Below are 23,179 nucleotides of genomic sequence, written 5' to 3'. Positions count from 1 at the left end.
TTAGCTAGTTCGCACAAAGGCTACATGCCCCAAGCCGATATGTGGAAGGACTTGGACCAACAAACAATTCGAAACTAACGATTTTAAATTGGCTCACTACTTGACTAGCCTATTGGTCCCAAGCAAATCGATTAACGTACCCCATTCTAGTACTACACAATGTTTGTTTTGATCCGCTATGAAAGTTTGACAGATAAAATGAAGGGTTAGTGGATTTTCATATGTTTCGAGGGGTGAATCGATTAGCTTGGGACCGAAGAGAGTACCAGAGCTGAGCCAAAAATTTGAGCACGTTATTTCGGGACCTTCTAGTCTTAGAGTTACCTCTATGGCTGCACTGCGTAATTGCCAAGATTTGGGAGGAGGAGATATTACCATAGAGGTAACTCTAAGACTAGAAACAGGGTGGCCAGCAAACCGGGAAAACCGGGAATACCGGGAAATATCCGGGGATTTGAAAAGTAACCGGGAAAGCCGGGAAAAACCCGGGAATTCGGTGAGAGAACCGGGAAAATAAATTAACCATACCATAGGAACAAATTTTTACACCAGAATTTCAGAATAAATCATTGAAACAGAGTTATCCTTTACCAAATGAATGTCTTGCTCTATTTGCTGCATAATTTTTTTCAGTTTCCCGTGTTATTGTTTTTAGAATTTAATCACTCAGCAATATTGAAAATTGATTTTTGTCGTCTCAATTTCAGATGTAAAGTGCATGGTCCTTAAAAGAAAATATTGAAGATGCTGGACTTTCAAAACAAATATTTGTAAAAACCGAAACTGAATTATTCTTTTCCGGGGGTTTAATTTTTCGTTGTTCAAAATTCTCATGACATGAATTCCAGAATTAACTTGGAATTCGGCTCTGAATTATCTTGAAATTGTTCTGAAATAAACCAGAAGACATTCCGCGTAATAATTGCCATTGAATTCTGCAACCCCGTCTAAGAATTTAATTGGAATGCTTTTTAGAATTCCCTTAAGCCTATTCGGAGACTTTGATTCCTTTGAAAATATTTTCAAAAATTTCTTTTAACTCTGTTCAAAACAGCAGAATTCTTTCGAAATTTTATTTACAAACCCCTTGGAGTATTTTAAAGAATTTCTTTCTAATTCTCAGAATTTTTGCAATACATTTTGTTGGAGTTTTGTGAGGAATCTTTCGCACTAGGGTTGAAATCACAAACGAAGTGACAGACGACTAACTGGCGAAGAAATCCATTTAAATAATGTGGTTCACTGTAATAGAATTTTCTTGGAAGCTTGTGCCATCATCCACCAGATGGGTTAGTTTTTTTGTTTTGATTTGAACAAAGTTGATTTTGTGTACAATGATTCTTTGACAGTGTGCAAAGAGTGCGTATCATTTTGTCATTTTTTTATGCATTTCAGTTTTGAGTAGAGTGAAAGAGATAGAACCAAAACATTCTAGTATATTTGGTGAAAATGCTAGTTCAATCTAGTAGTAGTGTTGCCATGTGGTACAATCCAGTAGTAGTGGTGTTGCCATTTGGTACACTGAAAAATTGCAATAGCAGGTTAGTCACCAAAGTTTTCGAGCCGCTCCGTCTGTCACTTCGTTTGTGGTTGAAATTATTGCCAGCACAATCTAAGAACTCTGTTTCTTGTTGAATTCTGATCATAATTCTCTTGGAATTCTTCTTAAAATTCATCTCTAATTTTCTTCACGATACCCATACAAATCTCATCAGAATCACGTAGGTATTTTCCGCAATATTTTGTTTTTGACAACTCCTTTTTAAATCTTCTAAAATTATCTAACAATTTAATTTAGAATTTGCATTCTTCTCCACAGAAATCCTTCCAAATTCATCTAACAATTATTAGGGGTTTCATGTCAGAATAATTCTGGAAATCTGCTCAAAACTTTTCCTTCGAAAACTGTGTGGGAATCTTTCTCAATATTTGTTTGAAATCAACACTTTGAATTCTTTTAAAATTTACTAAAAAATCCAGGGTTTGTCCGCTAGATTCTATAGATTGTTATGTAATTTGTTATAACCCTTAAAATGCTTCCAAGTCTCAGAGCGTGACAATTATGACTCCACGACTCATAGGTATGATATTTATTTAATTTTTCATATCTGTGATCTTGAATTTTTTTTCCAAAATCTCACATTTTAATTATTTTTACTCCAAATCTTGCATCACAAAGATTGTTAGTAATCACAAATTTTGAAAAAAAAAAAGTTCTAGTTTCAGACACTACTCAAATTTTAAAGCCCCAGAATCTTGGGAATCTTCTTACATCATGTTTTTTGTCCTTTTAGTAAATTCCTTTCAGAGCGTTCTTAAAAATGCGTTCAATTTGGTTTTTTGTTTAATATTTACAACCGGGAATTTTTTTAAGATTTAAACCCGGAAAACCGGGAAAAAACCGGGAATTTCAAAATGAAAATTCACTGGCCACCCTGCTAGAAAGTCCCGAAGAAACGTGCTCAACTTTTTGGCTCAGCTCTGGTACTCTCTTCGGTCTCAAGCTAATCGATTCACCCCTCAAAACATAGGAAAATCCACTAACCCCTCATTTTATCTGTCAATCTTTCATAGCGAATCAAAACAAATATGGTGTAGTACTAGAATTTTGACTAGAATGGGGTACGTTAATCGTTTGATTGGGGCCAATAGGCTATTCAAGTAGTGAGCCAATTTTAAATTGTTAGTTTCGTATTGATTGTTGATATTACCGGAGGAGTGTATGGAAGGTGTCGTATGCCCAATCTACAAAAAGGGCGACAAGTTGGATTGCTGCAACTACTGCTATGGCAGATTATGCACGAGTACGGATTTCCGGATAAACTGACGCGATTGGTCAAGGCGACGATGGATCGAGTGATGTGCGTTGTTCGAGTATCGGGGACACTCTTGAGTCCCTTTGTATCTCGAAGGGGGTTACGGCAGGGTGATTGACTTTCGTGTCTGCTGTTCAACATCGCGTTAGAAGATGTGATCAGAAGAGCTGGGATAGACACGAATGGCACGATCTTCAGGAAGTCCATTCAGCTTCTTGGCTTCGCCGATGACATTGACATCATGGCACGGAACTTTGAGACGATGGCGGAAATGTACATAAGACTGAAGGCTGAAGTTAGGTGGATTGGACTTGCCATCAACGCATCAAAGACAGATTGACGGTGACGAAATCGAGGTGGTCGATGAGTTCGTGTATTTGGGCTCACTTGTGACCGCCGAAAATGATACCAGCAGAGAAATTCAAAGACGCATTATGGCAGGGAATCGTGCCTACTTTGGACTCCGGAGGACGCTCCGGTCGAATAAAATTCGCCGCCGCACGAAGTTGACTGTCTACAAGACGCTAATTAGACCGGTGGTCCTGGACCTGGACTATGCTCGTGGAGGACCAACGCACCCTTGGTGTTTTCGAACGGAAGGTGTTGCGTACCATCTACGGTGGAGTGCAGATGGATGATGGAACGCGGAGGAGGCGAATGAACCACGAATTGCACCAGCTGCTGGGAGAACCATCCATCGTCCACATTGCAAAAATTGGGCGACTACGGTGGGCTGGGCACGTCGTAAGAATGCCGCCCCACGCATGCTAACACTACCATCAGATAAGGAAAATTTTCTCCTACCTGCTAGTGGTGTTAGTAAAGGCCCAAGCGCAATGACGGCGGAAACGGAACGGCAACGGCAGCGGAAAAGCCCGATCTGAGTAAGCCTACTTGTCGGATTGAAAACTAGTTAGATCCTGTTAGATCCAAATCGACTTCGGTTAGGCATCTTGATGTCATTAGTGACAACTGTCAAACTTTCCGTTTCCATTCCGCTTCCGTCCACATTGCGTTTGGGCCTTAAGCGTGTTACGTCATATCGACGATCAAATGAGCCTTATTCCGTGGGTTGCATTTCAGAATTCCGTCGGGAAAAAAACATTCCGCACTTGCCTGAAAAATGGTTAATACCCTGGACAGCCTATGGCTTATATCATGTAATATAAGCTGTCTTGCAATGAGCACTCATACATCTAGTTTTCACTGGAAATCCTATGTATGAGTGCTCATTACAAGACAGCCTATATTACATGATATAAACCATAGTCCGTCCATCGATATAAAAACGCTAGTGGCTGTTCATAAACCACGTATAACGTTTTTGTCTATATTTTAAAGGGTGATACGGTCAAAATTTGGTCAAGGGAAAACGCGTGTAAATCGGTGAAATCGTTTATTTAAAAAATCAAATTAAATTTCTTTTTCAAGTTCAATTAGTATAAAATTCAGGAAAAATATTCAGTTAGGCTTCCGCTTTTCCAAATCCGAATTGCCGGGCCTTACGCTTGACCCCTGCCATTAGATTTTGTACAGCCACCTTGTCCACCTTCTTCGCCGCAGAAAGCCAGTTTGCCCTGAACTGCTGCTCGCCCTTAGCAGTTTTTTTGGTCTTCTTTAGGTTCCGCTTGACAATAGCCCAGTATTTCTCAATTGGGCGGAGCTCTGGCGTGTTGGGAGGGTTCTTGTCCTTGGGAACGACCTGCACGTTGTTGGCGGCGTACCACTCCATGGCCTTTTTTCCGTAATGGCAAGATGCCAAATCCGGCCAAAACAGTACGGAACAACCGTGTTTCTCCAGGAAAGGCAGCAGACGTTTATTCAAACACTCTTTCACGTAAATTTCTTGGTTGACAGTCCCGGAAGCTATGAAAATGCTGCTTTTCAAGCCACAGGTACAGATGGCTTGCCAAACCAGATATTTCTTTGCGAACTTTGACAGTTTCATGTGCTTGAAAACATCTGCTATCTTTCCCCTTCCTTTTGCCGTATAAAACTCCTGTCCCGGAAGCTGCTTGTAGTCGGCTTTGACGTAGGTTTCGTCATCCATTACCACGCAGTCAAACTTCGTCAGCATCGTCGTGTACAGTCTCCGGGATCGCGCTTTGGCCGTCGTATTTTGTTTATCATCGCGATTTGGAGTCACTACCTTCTTGTAAGTCGATAGTCCGGCTCGTTTTTTGGCTCGATGCACGGTTGTAGACGATACACCCAGCTTATTTGCGGCATCTCGGAGAGAGAGAGGTTAGGGTTTCGCTTGAAACTACCGGCAACTCTCTTTGTCGTCTCAGCGGCTTCCGGTTTTCGATTTCCCCCCGATCCAGACTTCCTGGCTGTCGACAAACGTTCCCCAAACACTTTAATTACATTTGTAACGGTTGATTTGGCAACTTTTAGCGATTTTGCCAACTTTGCGTGCGAGTAGCTCGGATTTTCGCGATGCGCGAGCAAAATTTTGATACCCTGCTCTTCTTGCTTGGACGGCATTTTGACAACTGAAGAGTGAATTCCAAAATCAAAATAGGAGCAACATTCTACACACACACACCTTCAAAATGAGGGGTGTTCAGGTTTTTTAAATGCAAAATTGAAAGAAATACGTCAAGTTGATATTGACCAAATTTTGACCGTATCACCCTTTAGTTTAGTTTAGAAATTTTGCAGATTGGTTACACACTAAAATTTATGCGTAATTTTTGTCCGGTCCTGAAATGATTTTTTTTATGTCTTAGGGGTAAGAGGGGCATAGTGAACAGGTGGGACATAATGAGCTTCCCGCACTCAAATCAAATTGATTGGTAGTTCACCATTGCAATGATTATTGACCAATTAATTTATTTCAAACCATAAGAAATCCAAGGCTAAAACAAAGCAAGCTCACTATGCCCCTCCTTCCCCTATTTACTAGTGGTACATAGCATACATCTCTAGAGTCTTAATTGACCATCTTTTAAACTTTTTGAAGAACCCTTAAGCATTGAACCAGATTGTGCCATGACAAAATTACGAATGAAGGTTTATTACGGCTTGTCTTGCCTTGGAGATGGAGAGTACCTCAGCAATATCTTAAGCAAGGATGTTGATCATAAATGAAGACGAATTATTTAAAGTAAGATCTTACTAAGTAAGAGCAGTAAAAGCAATTATTCATAAAGTCGTATAGTGGGAGAGGAGCGTATTGAATAATGCTTACATAATAATTGAATAATCTTTAAAATGATGTTCTAGAGGCTGTTCATAAACTACATAGACAGTTTTTTTTTACGATTTGATACAATTGTCCATGCATTTTTTTTGTATTTGTATGGACGGTAGACAATCACCAACTCGCTATCCCACAGCCCCTCTAGGAAAAAAGAAGATAAATCGAAACAAGTTCACGGCTATGTATTCCAGTGTCACCATTTACACATTTCATTTGACACATGATCTTCAGTAACTTTTTTGCAAGGCGTCTGCTTATAAGTTGACTTATACATTTTATGAATAATCAGCAATAGAAATTTGTCAAAATGTATGAGGGGATTTCTGCCCGCGTGTTGGAATTGGGTTCTTTAATTTTGAAAAAATATAATTTTTTATACATCATCTGAAAAAAACTTTGTTTTCTGAGCAGCTCGCTCCCATACCGAGGGGCGCTAAGATGAAGATTTTTGCTGCACTTATTTATGTCGGTTCTATTTTTAATGCAGATTACGAATATACATTTACCGCAATACCCCTAAAAAACTCCATTGTCGATTTTTTTTATTTTAAATATCGAAAACTTCACATGAATTCTATGCGGTTTTACTTATACAATTCAATGGATACATAACTTCCTTGTAATTTCACTAGAAAAGAGCCACCATTCAGCAGAATTGAATCCCCATCCGTAAGAGCATCCCCATAATAGATAACCCCCGTAGAAGCTTCTATTTTGAACTGTTCATAGAAAATAGCTCTTAGTAAACCTTATATGATAACTAGTTGAACAAAGACTGTTTTGTGTTATGTCTCTGCTGATGTATGCAATACAAATAAATGCACACACACAAACACACTACCATAACATTCAAAACTAAAACGCTTGAAGCGTATTAATAGAAAACCCATTTATACAAGAAAGGCCAGCTGTTTATAGTAAAAGATCCAAAAGCCACCAGCCACCAATTGACACACAAAATGGTCATTATTAGTTTCTAGGAGAACAAATGCGAAGAAAAAAAAAAGAAACACTGTTAACATTTACCTCTTAAAAAGCGGAATATATAGACGAACAGAGAAAGCGAGCGGCAAAATGCATTGCAAAGTGAATTTGTTGGAATTAATAAACCTTAACAATGTGACATTGAAATTCTTTCGTAGAACAGACAAAAGAAATTCGGCAGCTAGTATTTTGATGCACTCTATATTTTCAACCCTTCAACAAACTCCTCCAAATCGACCAGATCATCCCGGCTGAGTTTAAACTTCCTAGCCAGAGCGTTGATCTGCTGAGCCGATTGCTTCATTGCCTCTTGCCACTTGTCGCCACTGTCCAGGGCGGCGTTGTCAGCACAGTAGAAGATTTCGTTGACATCCTCCTCCAACTTGTAGGACAGGACGTACCTGAACACCTGCTTCAGCTCGTCCACTACCTTCCCACGGAGCGAGTCATCCCGACACACCAAATTCAGAATAAAAATGCCGCTGGTATCGACCAGCGTTTTCGTGTTGCCTAAAACTTGTTTGTCCAGAAAAGCCTGCGGTGGACAACTCATTCCCAGCGTTGGATCTTTGCTGTCCACGTCGAAAAGGATGGCTTTGAAGTGGGCGTCCTGCTGGACGCAGTTCGCCAGATAGTCGATTCCGTCCTGGATTTCCACCTTGAGTCGTTCGTCCAGTGTGAGCCCAAAGTAGTTGGTTGCTACTGTGAGCATTTCCGGATCGATCTCCACTGCCGTCATGTTGGTGTTCCTTGAGACGAAAATGAATTTAACCGATTTGCAGGGAACACCGTATTCAACAGACGAACTTACCTAAGACACTGATGAATGAACGTGCACAGTCCGCCTCCACCCAGGCCGACGACCATCACGTTGCTGTTACCATCCTTGTTGTCATCCAACCCCAAAGCCAGATGGACTCCGATCGTCATGTACAGATGGTGCTGACAAGCCAAATAACCCGGATCGACCACCTTTTTCGATTCCTTCGATTTGCCCTTCCCTTTCGCCAGTTTGATTGCCGCCTCCGATTGAATCACAAATTGGTTGTTGAGGAAAATCAATCGTCGGAAGATTTTATTATCATTCCCAAGGATTTCCTCTACGATGTAATCTCCGGACATGGCACTGCGGCCTTTGAAAATGGTATCACGACGACCGACTTCCGAACCGAGCGATAGGTAGGGAATCTAAAAAAGATCAACAGATTTTATAAGAGACCAAGCGTTTCCATCAAACTACAAAAATTTGAATCCACATGGAGACAAACTTACATGCGCATGCAATCCGTGCGGGGCCAGTGACTTGACGCTTTCGGCCAGTTCGTCCTTCACCGCGTCCCAGCTAGTGTACAGCTGTTCCCGATGCATCGACACGATCGCCAATCGATCATGACTGGCCGAAGCCAGTAGCTTCTGTCGTCCCTGGGGTGTCGAAAAAAGCCACTCCGTTTCCCGACCTTGCGGAACGATAAAAGCAGCATACTTGCCATTCCCCCGAACCGGCCTCTGGTCCAGCACATGAATCGTGTACCGTGGAATTTCCTCCCCCGGGCGATGCAGGTCCAGCGAAAGCTCCTTCATCCCGGCAATGCTACCCCGTACCAAGCCATTGCAAACCATCGAAGCTTTCTGGGCTGCGGCCACCGAAAGGACAACTTCCTCCGGCTTCTGAACCCGCTGCACCTGATCCCCTGCCATGCACACTTCATAAACCCTCAGCGGAAGTTTCTTGAACTTGGTTGCCACAACGACAAACACCGGCATGGACGTTCCATCGTTACTATTCTCAGCCGTTTTCTGCTCTGCCTCCAAGCAGCGGATCACCCGTAGGAAGAATTCATTCTCCGGGAAATATGCCAGCACTTCCTTCAGGATGTGTTCCTGCAGCAGAGAAATACACACGTAACGACCACCGACGCGCAGTACCCGGGAAATTTCGGAAAAGTATTTTCGAACCGTTGCCACGGTGGACTCGGTCTCGTCCGTGAACAAAGCATCCAGCGTTCCCTTGTCCAGCACGACGGAATACTTTTCGTCGCTGAAGTTCATCGCGGTGGCGTCCATGTGGTACCATAGCATCTCCGGTCGTTGGAGCTTGTTTGCCTCCTGCATCTGTTTGATGACCACCTGGGAGATGTCGATGTTGGTGATTTGTCTGCAATGTTCAGATGAAATTGAAAACTTCAATAGGTGAAAGTTGAGAAAACTAGTCTCACCTAAATCCAACGTCGTACAAATCCAGACTGAGCTTGGAATTACCGCAACCGACCATCAGGATTTCATCCTTGGATTTGATGCACTTGTGCAGCTGGCCACAGAGCTCTGGGTATTCACCGTACCTGAAAGGTGCATCGAAATTTGATATCGAGGATTAATAGGTACACCTCAAAAATTCTCACCATTCGAAAGCCTGTTTGCCTCGTTTCTTGAAGAAATTGTTCCAGTACTCGGTGCTACCGAAGTCGGTAGCGCTTTTCGGTAGTAGATTCATGATTTTTTCACTTTTACCAAATATGTATCTCCAGTTAATTTCAAATAAAAATAATTGAGAAAATTCGGTGTAGGAAACATGCGGCTCGCTACTGAAAATCCTGTCCGGCTCGATGTAAACAATAACAGATGATACAGCGCACTGGTGTGCGTGTGTTCCTGCCAACGGCGTCGTATTTCGAAGCATCAGGGATGATGCGGTGGTAACGCCTGAAAACATGTTCAAGCTACTCGCCACCAGGTAAAGAAATAATGCGTTTTCCTAGGCACAGTGGAATGAATTATGCCGAAAAATGGGCATCTGAACATGTACAACTTTCTGGTTTAGCAAAAAGGATGTACGGAGACAATTAGGACTTCACCTTTGATCACTGATATTATTTTCCTGAAGGAGGTACACGAAACGAAAATCAATTATTTTATTCATGTGTTTCACTTATCCAGCTTTCCATGCTCGGTAATGGCGGCTTGTTTGTATGAATAAATGTATCCTTCACTGTGCTTTTTGACACTATCTGGATGTTGTGATTTTGACCCCTCTCTTTCCCTCTCCCAGGAACAGAAGAAAATGGAACAACATACGCCCTCCAGTTAGTGTCGAAAAGCACAGTGAATGATACATTTATTCATACAAACAGGCCGCCATTACCGAGCATGGAAAGCTGGATACATTTTTGCCAAAACAAGCCTTATACATTCCATAAGACAAACCACATAGGTCATATAAGAATGCATAAAAGGTATGTGTGACCGATTATACATTTCATTTAACACAATGGCATAACATTTGATAACGGCACAAAAGCATTTGTAAACAAACTTTCTAAGGCCTTTTACACGCGAACCAAAGTACGCCTACGCAAACCAACGACATCATCGGTTAGGGGCAACTATCACCTTTCCGAAAGTGGTATTGGTTTGCGTGGGCGTACTTTAGTTCGCGTGTAAAGGGCCTTAGAAAGTTTGTTTAAAAATGCTTTTGTGCCGTTATCAAATGTTATGCCTGACATGATCTTCATTAACTTTTTGCAAGGCGTCTGCTTGTTGACTTATACATTTTATGAATAATCAGCAATAGAAATTTGCCAAAAGGTATAAGGAGATTTCTATCCATGTAGGAAGAAATGAATTAATATGTATTAGCAAATCAAAGTTGGCACTCGTGGAGAATAGAAGAACTATGAAAGTGATGATGTTTTCAAAATTTTACTCGGTGAGGTTTACGAGTGCAATCTTAAAATGCTTTTATTTTGCATATGGAACATTTTATTTAAATCTGGTTAATGCTACGTTAGTAAAAAACTTAAGGACTACTCAATACACATATAATATAGTAAAAATAATTTCTTTTCAGATTTTTAGGTGTAGACATAGATTTTAACTTTTCTACCACTGTAACAGCAACCAGAATAAAATAAAATGCTCCATTTGCAAAATAAAAGCATTTTAAGATTGCATTCGTATACCTCCCAGTGTAAAATTTTGAAACCATCATCACTTTCATAGTTCTTCTATTTTCCACGAGTGCCAACTTTAATTTGCCAATCGTGATGAATTACTAAGGGGCCTCCCTTAGCTCAGTCGGTAAAGGTGCAGCTACAAAGCAAGACCACAAACGAACTGACAGACGACTTTCTCCGAAGAAATTAATTAAAATAATGTTGTTCTCAGTAGTAGAATTTGAGTACACCTTCCACCCTTCACCGCCAGGTTCGCTAGTATTTTTGTTTTGAATTAATTCAAGTTGGTTTTATGAGCAACCCAACAAACAATTTGAGTTTATTAATAGTTGAATAAGTTATTTTTTAGCTGAAGAAGCACATTTTTGCCTGAATAAGCTCTTATTCAGCTTTCAATGTTTGTTGGGAATGATCTGGCAACTCGCGTTGACGGGGTGCTATCATAGAGGTAACTCTAAGACCAGAAGACAAGAGTCAAACTAGATTATGCATAAGAACGTCGTGATAACAAAAGTGCTGACTTGTTTCATTCTGCCTCACTAATCACATTGATCACAGCACTTGCGATTTTCTGTCGGTTCCTGGTGCATTCTTTGTGCCATACCATCGGACCACCAGTTCAAACACTAGATGTTTTGGAAGGTTCACCCTCAGTACCTGCAAGCAGCGTGACGGTGCCGTCAACGCCTATACAAAAGAAGTGCAGATAACAACGAAAACAACATAATGGCATGCTGTTTGACAACAGGCTCTCCCTTTCAATTTTCGTTAGGGAAAAAGAGATAACAGGCGGTATAGGCCTTTTTGATGTAAACAAACGGTTTAGTTGACGTTTCCTCTCGAACTCGCCTGGCGCACTCTACATTGGTGATGCATTAAAAAACCTATTTTGATGAAGGCGCGATTCAGGTTGATCTATCAATTCTATACTTTCATCTCTTCATCTATCAATGTGCCGGCGCCGGTGGTGTAGTGGTAAGCGTGACTGCTATCTAATACCCCAATGGGTCTGGGTTCAATCCCAGCCGAGGTCAGTGGGATTTTTCTGAGGCATAAAAATCTCTGGTCACGTCTTCCTTCGGAAGGGAAGTAAAGACGTTGGTCCCGGCCCATGTGTGTTGTTGAATGGGTGCGATATCCTACGCAGGTGTGGAAGCTGCCTTCCTGTACATTCGATTGCCGTCAATGGATGGCAATCGATGTCCGTCGGTGATTGGCACTAGATTGCGGAACAGAGACCGACGTTAAATAAAGGAAAAATAAATCTCTTCATCTATCGTATAAAATGACCACTTTTAGCAAAAACGAAGTGACAGACGGAGCGGCTCGAAAACTTTGGTGACTAACCTGCTATTTCAATTTTTCAGTGTACCACATGGCAACACCACTACTACTAAATTGTATCACATGGCAACACTACTACTGGATTGTACTAGCATGTTCACCAAATGTATTAGAATGTTCTGGTTCTATCTCTTTCATTCTACTCAAAACTGAAATGCATAAAAAAATTACAAAATGATACACTCTTTGCACACTGTCAAAGATCATATTGCACACAAAATCAACTATGTTCAAATCAAAACAAAAATACTAGCCCATCTGGTGGCTGATGGCACAAGCTTCTAAAAAATTCTATTACAGCAAACCACGTCATTTTAATTGATTTCTTCGCCAGTTAGTCGTCGGTTACTTCGTTTGTGCTTTTGGTTTAATGTTCATATACGCCTTTTTAATGCACCACCAATGTAGAGTGCGCCACGCAAGTTCGAGAAGAAACGTCAACCAAACCGTTTGTTTACATCAGAATAACTATTTTCCCCAACGCAAATAACAGCATTTTTCATTCAAAATCTTGCCAATTTCCATCGGTAATTGTCTTATTGTACGATTTTCCACAAATCTGAACTGATTTGCACCTTAACTATTCACACACAAGAAATCCCGAAGATCATAACCAGGGTTGCTTCCACTCACTTGCTATAAAAAAATTATTTACGGAATTTAGAAATCATCAGATGTTATACGGATATGTTGTACTTGTAAGCTAAAAGAAGAAGATGTAAAGTATATGTTTGACCCACGAAACCTGTCAATTTTGCTTTCAGAGTGTCACAATCAGCGATTTTATGATTCGTGAGCGTTCACTCAGAGTGAGCGCTCGCGAGTCGTAAAATGGCTGATTGTGACTATCTGAAAGCAAATTTGACAGGTTGAATTTGTCAAATACTTGCCTTTCAACCTCTTCTTGTATCTATCAAGTACAAAATATCATTTAAACATCTAATGAATTCAAAATATCGAAAATTATTTTTTATAGCAAGTGAGTGGAAGCAAGCCTGATCATAACCACTAAGGCACTTTTCTAATTTTCCATTTTTCTCAACAAAAATGTTCCTGAACACCAGCAGGATCTTTTCCAAAACGTTACAGAATTAAATTTTTCAACTGTAGATTAAGTTTTGCAGCATCTCAGATGAATCAATTTATCAGGAAGAGTAAAAAAGTATTCCGCTTCCTATGTCTCAAGGCAAAAATTTATGCTCACAACACTCTTTTTGACGTTCTCCTATTCACCACCAGAGGTTGAATCGATCGTTTAGTTTCTATTAAAAAGACCTATAGGATATTTGGTTAAAATTTTCGTATAAATTCAAAAGCGAATATCTCAATAAAACTAACTGGATTCATGATGCGAACTTCAGCTAAGTTGTTACTCATATCTAGCATTCAGGAGAAAATTGTCATACGGCTTTTAAATCAACATTTCTAACTGATTTAGATGAATTTAAGCAAGCAACAGTATATAATCGGTAGAGTGAATATATTTTTAGGATTTCCGCAGTACAAACACAAACGAAGTGACAGACGGAGCGGCTCGAAAACTTTGGTGACAAACCTGCTATTGCAATTTTTCAGTGTACCACCAGGCAACACTCCTACTAGATTGTACTAGCATTTTCACCAAATGTACTAGAATGTTTTGGTTCTATCTCTTTCACTCAACTCAAAACTGAAATGCATTAAAAATGACAAAATGATACCACAAACGAAGTGACAGACGACTAACTGGCGAAGAAATCCATTAAAATAATGTGGTTCACTGTAATAGAATTTTCTTGGAAGCTTGTGCCATCATCCACCAGATGGGTTAGTTTTTTTGTTTTGATTTGAACAAAGTTGATTTTGTGTACAATGATTATTTGACAGTGTGCAAAGAGTGTATCATTTTGTTATTTTTTTTATGCATTTCAGTTTTGAGTAGAGTGAAAGAGATAGAACCAAAACATTCTAATACATTTGGTGAAAATGCTAATACAATCCAGTAGTAGCACAAACGAAGTGACAGACGGAGCGGCTCGAAAACTTTGGTGACGCACCTGCTATTGCATTTTTTCAGTGTACCACATGGCAACACCACTACTACTGGATTGTACCACATGGCAACACTACTAATGGATTGTACCACATGGCAACACTAAATTTAGAATGTTTTGGTTCTATCTCTTTCACTCTACTCTAAACTGAAATGCATAAAAAAATGACAAAATGATACACTCTTTGCACACTGTCAAAGATCATATTGCACACAAAATCAACTATGTTCAAATCAAAAAAAAATACTAGCCCATCTGGTGGCTGATGGCACAAGCTTCTAAGAAAATTCTATTACAGCGAACCACATTATTTTAATTGATTTCTTCGCCAGTTAGTCGTCTGTCACTTCGTTTGTGGTAGTAGCAACACCCTAATAAATGGATACCATACACTAAAGATATCATAGATGATACGACCATACCACATAAAGTTGGGATGATATCCCGAATTGGTGGTTAGGCGCTTCTTATGGTTATTGTTTATGCGGGCAATCAATACGAAACTAACGATTTTAAATTGGCTCACCACTTTAGTAGCCTATTGGTCCCAAGCAAACGATTAACGTACCCTATTCTAGTCGAAATTCTAGTACTACGCAATGTTTGTTTTGATTTGCTATGAAAGTTTGACAGATAAAATGAGGGGTTATTGGTTTTTCCTATGTTTCTAGGGGTGATTCGACAAGCTTGGGACCGAAGATAGTACCAGAGGTGAGCACGTTTCTTCGGGACCTACTTGTCTTAGAGTTACCTCTATGGTAGTAGTGTTGCCATGTGGTACAATCATAGAGGTAACTCTAAGAACACTGGGTCCCGAAGAAAATCATTATTATTTTTGGCTCACTCAGTACCAGAACAACGGTCCCAAGCAGTCCCAAGCTATTTCACTCACCCCTGCATGTTCTGCATGAATCCACACACCCCTGATGTTATCTGTCAAACTTTCATAGCGAATCAAAACAAACATAGTGTAGTAATAGAATTTCAACTAGAATAGGGTACGTTAATCGTTTGCTTGGGACCAATAGGCTACTAAAGTGGTGAGCCAATTTAAAATCGTTAGTTTCGTATTGATTGTTGGTACAATCCAGTAGTAGTGGCGTTGCCATATGGTACACTGAAAAATTGAAATAGCAGGTTGGTCACCAAAGTTTTCGAGCCACTCTGTCTGTCACTTCGTTTGTGATGATACACTATTTGCACACTCCCAAAGATCATTGCACACAAAATAAACTTTGTTCAAATCAAAACAAAAATACTAGCCCATCTGGTGGCTGATGGCACAAGTTTCTAAGAAAATTCTATTACAGCGAACCACATTATTTTAATTGATTTTTTCGCCAGTTAGTCGTCTGTCACTTCGTTTGTGGTACAAGTAACAATAATATCAATAGATGAGCTAGCAATTGCGATGTTAACAACACTGTCACGTTCTGTCATGACAAACAATCGATGAGGTTTTGAAGTAAATCTCTGTCATCGGTTTTCTCATCTGATGATAGTGACAGAAGTATATCTGTAAATATCGCATGAGAACTTTCATTGAAAATGACATACACAAAGATCAAGGGGCAGAGAGGGGCATTCAGGAATGTGATATTGATCACGGACCAATTAAACATCCATCCTTATTGATCTTACTCACTGTTAGATGAAAATGAAAGCTTACTTCTTTATTTATCATAAAACGACCTTTTCGATTTTGACTGAATGGTGTGTAGTTTCCTAAATTACGCCCTTTTTTTCATTATGTTTGTCTAATTTCGTGTTTGTTTCTGATTAAAATTTTGTCCATGAGTGTGAGTGTTGTTGCATGTTGTTCCGTTTTGTTTTGTTTATCGGAGCTGAGTAGGTTTGTCTACTTATTACACAAATATATGTTAGTAACGAAAATGTATATAACAAGAATATGAATTTGAGTTTCATTTGTTTAAGCTTTGTGTTTGTAGTTTTCTTAGTAGTTAGTAATATCTGTTTTGCATTACTATTTCGATTTCCTAGTTTTTGTTTCTGTATGAATCTCACGTTTGTTCTATGTTTTGAGTTTTCATTTTTAAAATGCGATTTTTCTTGCTTTCTATGGTAGTGAATTTTAATTCACAGATTTAGCTATGTCTCTACACTATTTATTTTCACGAATCGAAACCTTTCGATTGATTTTATTTCATAACCTCAACTTTTCACTGCAAGGAGGATAGAAAACCAATAAACGGTTCGATTCGGGTTTGAATTGCTTCCTTCTTGGGATGAGATAAAGATCAATCACGAGGCAGCAGCTTTGCATCGTGGGTGACATTTAGGTTCCATATGACGGTAAGTTACTTTGATTGACTAGCTTTCATAATGTGACATTTTTGGTTCAATTAATGGGGGTTTCAACGATTTTCTCATGTGTAGGTGTTCACCTTTCTGTCCTTACGATTTTCTAGCAGTAGAAACACACCGGCTACTGAAAAGCTGGCTAGTTTCTGCTCACTTACAGGATTGCGCTAGTTAAATGATTCATATTCCGAAGACGGGGTAATTTGCGGCATCTGTCATTCAATACTTGTGTTATTGTGGTTGTATTTATGGTGGATATATATAAATCGATCGATCATATATATTTGGTTATTGCAGTTTGAGTAACAAAAATGCTGTTTGAAGATAACTGATTAGTGAAGTTTATTACGGTAAAAAGTGGACTCTGAGTTTTGGTAGTCAGAATCCACCTTTGAGTTATATTGTTCATCTGTGATATAGATTTCGAAAGTAAGATAGACAAAAATCGAAGTGTTGCACGATTTTCCAGTAGTTTTGTGTACGTCTGTTAGTAAATTGGTTCGATTTGTTTGCAGCTGCTGTAATGGTATCCGGTTATATTTATATATTGGTCACATATAAATATATCTATTGTTTATGTCTTATGAACTATTGCGCCTTTATCGAGTGACAGATGCCGCTCCTTCCCGATTTTGAAGGACCACATCAGTGCAAATATTTGCATCAGTTGTTTGTGAATTGAAAGATTACTCGAAGATGGCAACACTTTACATGAAGCGTGTTCTGTTTGGAATATATTGTTTACAAATATTGATGTTGCAATTGATTTAGCCACACAAAATAATACATATCTAAGGTTTAACGTTTGCTTTGAAATGTACAATTGCACATGTAGTGATGCCAGTTAAGCAGGTGTCAAAGCTGCCGATTCATTGGTTTGATTTTGCTTGACTGATTTACCCTATAGTTAATCTTCGAAGATTTATGATGCGATTCTCGAGTAATATATGTATACTAGTTCCATTAGGCTGATGGCCACTGAACAGAACGCCATTAGGCCGAAATCCATTAGACTAAATTAGTCACTGTGGCAGAATGAGAAAAAGTGAAAAGGTTGGAATAGTTTTAGAAATCTGACCAGCGAATTTGAAATTATTTAACATTCCGGCCTAAGACAACATTTCAAATACTTTTCTTTGAATATGTTTGGAGATCCCAGATATACAAATATTTTTCAAGTGAATGGATATTCTTATTCAGAATGTGTTTTTTTGGTCATGTTTATCTCATTTGGAATTGTTTTGCTCTGAACATACAGCTTGTGGTGGAAATGACCGCAAACAATTCCCACTTTCTGGCACCAACTGCAACGGCATTCATTACCTAAAATACCAAACACTACAAATTTTGGATTCCATAATTTCACATCTACCACTAGTTTATACATAAAATCACACGACACCGTTATAGTTGCAAGTAGTTCTATAGATTTTCCATAAACATAAAAAACACAACAGTTCCTTCCGAAGACATGGGATTTCTCTGTACACAATACCTATCTGTATGCGCTAGTTCCTAGAGCTCTACTTCCTCAGTAGAACATCGATTGCACGTTTCCGGCCGTGACTCCTCAGTTCGTTATCCACTGGCCGACGCAGGAGATTGTAGATGTCGACATATTGATTCTCTGCCGCCAAATGAAGCGCACTGTTGCCCTCGCAGTCCTGTTGATTGATCTGCAAACCACGGATCTTGAGGACCTCCCGTACCACGGTTACCTCCTTCGAATACACGGAATAATGCAGAATCGTTCGACCGTCGTCATCGTGTGCGTTCAGATCGATCAACCCTCGATCCAGTACGATCCGGACGATGTTCATGCTCTTGTTCGAAACGGCAGTGTGCAGGATCGACTGTTTGTTATCAAGGGTGACGTTTGGATCAGCTCCGTTCTCCAGCAGTATCCTGAAAAGCCGTTCATTCCCAGTCTGGGCACAAATGTGGAGCGCTGTGAAACCTTCCTGATTTTGCGCGTTCAGATGATAGCCGTTGTCTAAGTGAAGTTTGACGAAATATTCTACCATGGCCTGCGATCCCTTGAGGACGGCAATGTGAAGGCAGGTATTTTGTCCCTTGAGCGGACTCAGAACGCAGTCTACTGTGCTGGGGAAGTTGTTCATAAAATACCGGACGATATCCAGGCGATCATACATGGTGGCTATGGTAATGACATTTTGACCGGATTTAGTTGTATGATCTAAATTGGCTCCGTACTGTAGGAGCACTTCAACTGTTTCGATGTTTCCGCTGATCACTGCGTGAAACAGCGGAGTCAACCCGCTGGAGTCCTCGACATTCACATCGAATATTCGCTCTTGTAGGAGGTAGCGTAGAATTCTGATGAAGCCTTCCCGTGCAGCTGCGTGGAGCAGATTGCGCTCTGAATCGCCGATGGCCGATGATAGTACGGAAATATCCGCTCTGAAGTCTAGTAAGATGCTTGCAATATCCAAGAACCCTTTCTGAACTGCTATCGATAGAGCTAAATTGACGTAATTTGTGTCCAGCTGTTCAACATAGGCCATCAGCATGCTTACTATCTCCCCGTTTCGGTTGATCACTGCCAAATGAAGTGGTAGAAGGTTATCACAATTCGTAAGGCTCGGATTTGCTCCGCGTTGCAGCAGCACGCGAACGATCTTGACACGATTCATCAAGCAAGCTAGGTGAAGTGGCGTATCCATAAACTGGGAACTTTGATCATCTACTTGGAAATAGTGTAACAAAATCCGTAACCTGCTTTCATCTTCGACCAAGTGAAGCGGAGTTAACGAATCATGGTAGCACGCATCCGATTCTAATTTGTACTTTACATTCGCCATTTTCAACAGACACAGAACTTCCAGCGATTGAAGAGATTCGGGTATCCGAACAGCCCGAATTGGCTGCTTCTGTGTGAGAAGTAGTTTAACGATGCGCACATTCTCCAACTGAGCAGCTAAGTCCAGTGGTGTCCTGCTCATCTGATTCTCCAAGTCTATTTTCGCGTTTAACTTCAATAGCAATTTCGTAATTGCAATGCCACCGCACTCAACAGCAAGATGCAGAGGGGTGTTTCCTGCTGCGTCCTGTAAATTGGGATTCACGCCTTGCTTTAGAAGAAGTTGAACTACATCGTGATATCCTTTCCCACAAGCGACATGCAGCGCCGTTTGTCCCATACTGTCTTTTCTATTGATGTTGACCTTCATCCGTTCATCATTGGCGATCATAAAATTCAGTACGTTAACTCTTCTGAATCTTGCCGCTATCGCATACAGGTTCGTGTAATCCACATAATTCAACATGAATTCCACTATCTCTTCCTTGTCGTCATCGCAGTACTGCAAGAAGAGGTTGATGCAAGCTCGAGTGATTTTTTCGTTCAGAAGATCATTGTTCTTCAGGAATATGATCGCTTCGTGATCGTTGTTCAGGAACAGCCAGGTGTACTGGCTTAGATTGTTAGTGTACCACCTAGCTCCGGCATTTGTTAGAGTTTTGATCATTTCCAAGTTACTCAGCTTGCATGCCACATCCAGCGGAGTAAGTTTGTACACATCTCGTTGATTCAGATCGTTGCACTGATCCAGCAGCAGGTTCAACAATTCCACGTTCCCGGAAAGAACGGCATAGTGAAGAATCTCCACGTTTGAATCCGTATTGACGTCGTATTCAGGGTGGTTCTCCAGCAGGCTGGTGAACAGCTTGTCAAAGTTGAAGATCATTGGGATGGCGTCGATTTGATCGTATCCAAAGTCAGTGACAATCTTCAGCAGGATATCTTCTTCGTTACTCAGCAGTGCGAGGTTATAACAAAATCGTATCCGAGCAGGCAGGTCAGCAGCCAGATCGTGAAGCTTTCCACTGGCCGGAATGACGCTGATGTCCTCCATCAAATGACAGAGTACTTTTAGCAGGTCGTTGACTTTACCCACATCCAAGAGGTGTCCCAAGAGGAGACAACTTTGCGTTTGTACTAATTGGTCGACGATGCCGTGATTCAGATGATTCTGCCCGATCAGATACTGATCACGCTTGATCGTGGTTCGTATTTCGTTAGAGCTCTGAAACCGGAAGCCTTCCAAAATACTCGTTTGATGTTTTAAGCATTCCAATCGATCACTGAAGTCCCAACTATGACGATCGTAGATTTCGGAAATTATGTTCTTGGAGAGTTTGATTATGCTGAGCGCGTTTTGTAGAATGGTTTTGAAGCTAACGTTGGAGATCAATACTTCGTAGGTTATGCTCCCGTGGGCAAGGTAGTTCCGCAGATTTCTCCCCGTCAGAACGGGAACGTAGTTTAGAAGGCTGTCGGCATTGTTCAGAAGTCTCGGCGACAGTGCCCACGTTGCCTCCAGCATAACCATTTCGAATGCAATCTCTTCAACCCGGTTGAGCGATCGGATGTTCATGTTCTGATCCAAGAAGAGGTTCTGCAATTGGCTTACTTTATTTTCGGCGATATTTTCGTCTTCCTGTTTGAGTTCATTCAATATGGATGCTTCGAGAGTGACGTTGTGCTTGGAGAGGCATTGACGGAGAAGATCATACCGCTTGTTTGGGTGATCTTTCGATTTTTGGAAAATGGGATCCTGATGGAGGAAATTGAATGATCGACCGGTTCTTGTCTCCAGGCGAGCAATCAAAGTCGTACAATCATCCGTGAATGGAACTGCGAAAGATTTCGGGTAACTGCAATCGAACGACCCCGGTTGGACCTGGTGGTTGTCGATTGCAAAGAGAACCCTTGCAACCAAAAGTGCCGAATGGGATTGGATCTGTTCGCTGCCAATCGATTTGAGATCATCGTATAGATAGAGCAGCAGCTGCGATCGCAGCTGACTCAGGAAGAGTTGGCTCACCTTGTGATCAAGCTGGAATGCTCGCAGATGCGATCGAACGAGGTGGCGAATTTTTTCGTGACTGTTATTGGATTTGATCTTGGAAATAATGCAGTCGATCATCAGGATCGTATTGCTGAACTGTTGATGCAGAGTTTTGTAGCTGTCGATCTCTTTTCGAATGCGGAGCTTTATTTTCTCGATTCGATCGGAGAGTTTTAGCCCAGCTTTGCATTGATCTTCGATCAACGTACTCACGATCGAATGAATTTCCAGCAGAAGGAAAGGAGCAAATTCCAGATCTTTCAAGAAGTCTCTAGAATTGTTCCGAAATATGTAAGCGTAGTAAGATTTGACTTCTTCTATGCATTTGCTGTCATACAAGCGATTCATCAGGGTCTTAATCGCTAGGATATATTCTAGATTTTGTACGTACAACAAGAGGTTTCTCAAGATCCTAAGATTACGGTGCAGCTCAGCGTAGTCTATCTGTTCGTCGATGTACAGCAACGAAGAGAAGTCCCTGCGGCAATGCGACAAGTAGTGACGTGCTTTTGTGTTATTTAGAAAGTATTTTGGAACTAGAATGCCCAGAAAGCTAGCCAAATGCTTCCCGATATTGGTAGTGTCCTTACTATTTCGAATAGTTTCCCCTAGAACCTGCACAACCCTCTTCATAGCTAGCACGTCAATCTCCCTACTGGCGTTGAACTTCATGTCGATAACCGAGTTCAGGTAGTGCAATGCTCGGTTAACCGAGTGAAGTTCCTTCAGTCGGCTATAGTTCTTTGCTAGCTTTCGGAACACTTTCCTATTCTTGTCGGAGATCCTCAACGGACGCGATCGTGAACAGTGGTAGTCGAACTCGTACTCACACGCTTCGGACCGTAGCTTGCGGCAGATGTCATCCGGAAGTAGCTGATCTCGCTGTATTCGTCGCAGTTGACTGAAGAGGTTCTGTTCGGTTAGATGGTCACAGGATACTTGCCGGTTGCACCACAGATCGTGAAACCGCTGACGATAGCCGACTAAATTATGGCCACCACTAGTGACTACATAGTAACAGAACAGCAACTCCCGGTTCAGCTCCGTTGACCATCGGAACCGTGTGCGCGTTTTTGATGGATTAGAGGTCGTTCCAATCGGCGACGAAGCTGATGCAGTAGAGCTTGAATCCGATGAGATGGATATTGCTGAAGGTGGTGGACTTGGGGACGGTGTTAAGTTATAACACGGAAGGGCAACTATTTTCTTCAGCTCACTGGCAATGGCTTCCAAGTAGATGAGCAACTGCCTTTTGTCGATCATCGTTCTGTAGATATCGTAGTGCGGGGGGTTTTTCCAAATGTGCAAGAAGATGCCTGAAAAAGAAGAAGGAGAAAATCAAATCTTAGGCTACGTTTGTACTGAATTTAAACCAGAAGACATAGACAAAATCCCACCTAAAATTCTACCGCACTTTACAAGTTCTTCAACTCGTTTGCTGTTTTGTAAATCTTTTCACTACACACCGGAATCTAAAATGCATCTTCTGAATGTGCTGTTTCGTCAGCAGAACAAAATTTGCACAAACAGAAAGGATTCTCCCATTCCGTACCATCCTCCAAGTAAATAATCCAGGAGATGAGGAGCAAAAGCTGTTTGCACCATCACCCCTCGCTCGCACCACTCGCTCTCATAAGCTTTTTCGAATGTAACA

At 40.9% G+C, this 23,179-nt stretch overlaps 3 protein-coding genes and 1 pseudogene across 3 annotated transcripts in view; 2 read left to right on the top strand and 2 right to left on the bottom strand.

Annotated features, from left to right (window-relative positions):
• The window catches only part of LOC135705684 (uncharacterized), a 256,038-nt gene that overhangs the window by 91,436 nt on the left and 141,423 nt on the right, over positions 1–23,179 (top strand). The gene's annotated exons all lie outside the window — the stretch shown is intronic.
• LOC135705755 (large ribosomal subunit protein eL20-like) overlaps positions 1–23,179 on the top strand; it is a 227,496-nt pseudogene that overhangs the window by 102,743 nt on the left and 101,574 nt on the right.
• Positions 1,052–9,575, bottom strand: LOC135705700 (eEF1A lysine and N-terminal methyltransferase homolog). Its single transcript, XM_065227517.1, has 6 exons — positions 9,405–9,575; positions 9,222–9,344; positions 8,278–9,160; positions 7,817–8,193; positions 7,204–7,754; positions 1,052–1,061 (listed from the first exon to the last, which is right to left on the bottom strand). Exons 1-5 carry the CDS (start codon positions 9,494–9,496, stop codon positions 7,205–7,207), a joined length of 2,025 nt encoding a protein of 674 aa, XP_065083589.1. The 5' UTR covers positions 9,497–9,575; the 3' UTR covers positions 1,052–1,061; position 7,204.
• Positions 16,307–23,179, bottom strand: part of LOC135705681 (uncharacterized) — a 107,553-nt gene continuing 100,680 nt past the window's right edge. Inside the window, exon 2 of the mRNA XM_065227462.1 lies at positions 16,307–22,841. Coding sequence (XP_065083534.1) covers positions 18,178–22,841 — 4,664 coding nt within the window. The 3' untranslated portion in view covers positions 16,307–18,177. The remainder of the gene's footprint in view (positions 22,842–23,179) is intronic.

Source organism: Ochlerotatus camptorhynchus, unplaced genomic scaffold (genome assembly GCF_037179485.1).
Source record: "Ochlerotatus camptorhynchus isolate MF236.1 unplaced genomic scaffold, CSIRO-AGI_Acam_v1.1 ptg000274l, whole genome shotgun sequence".
NCBI lineage: Eukaryota > Metazoa > Arthropoda > Insecta > Diptera > Culicidae > Ochlerotatus > Ochlerotatus camptorhynchus.
This window is presented reverse-complemented; position numbering and strand designations above follow the sequence as displayed.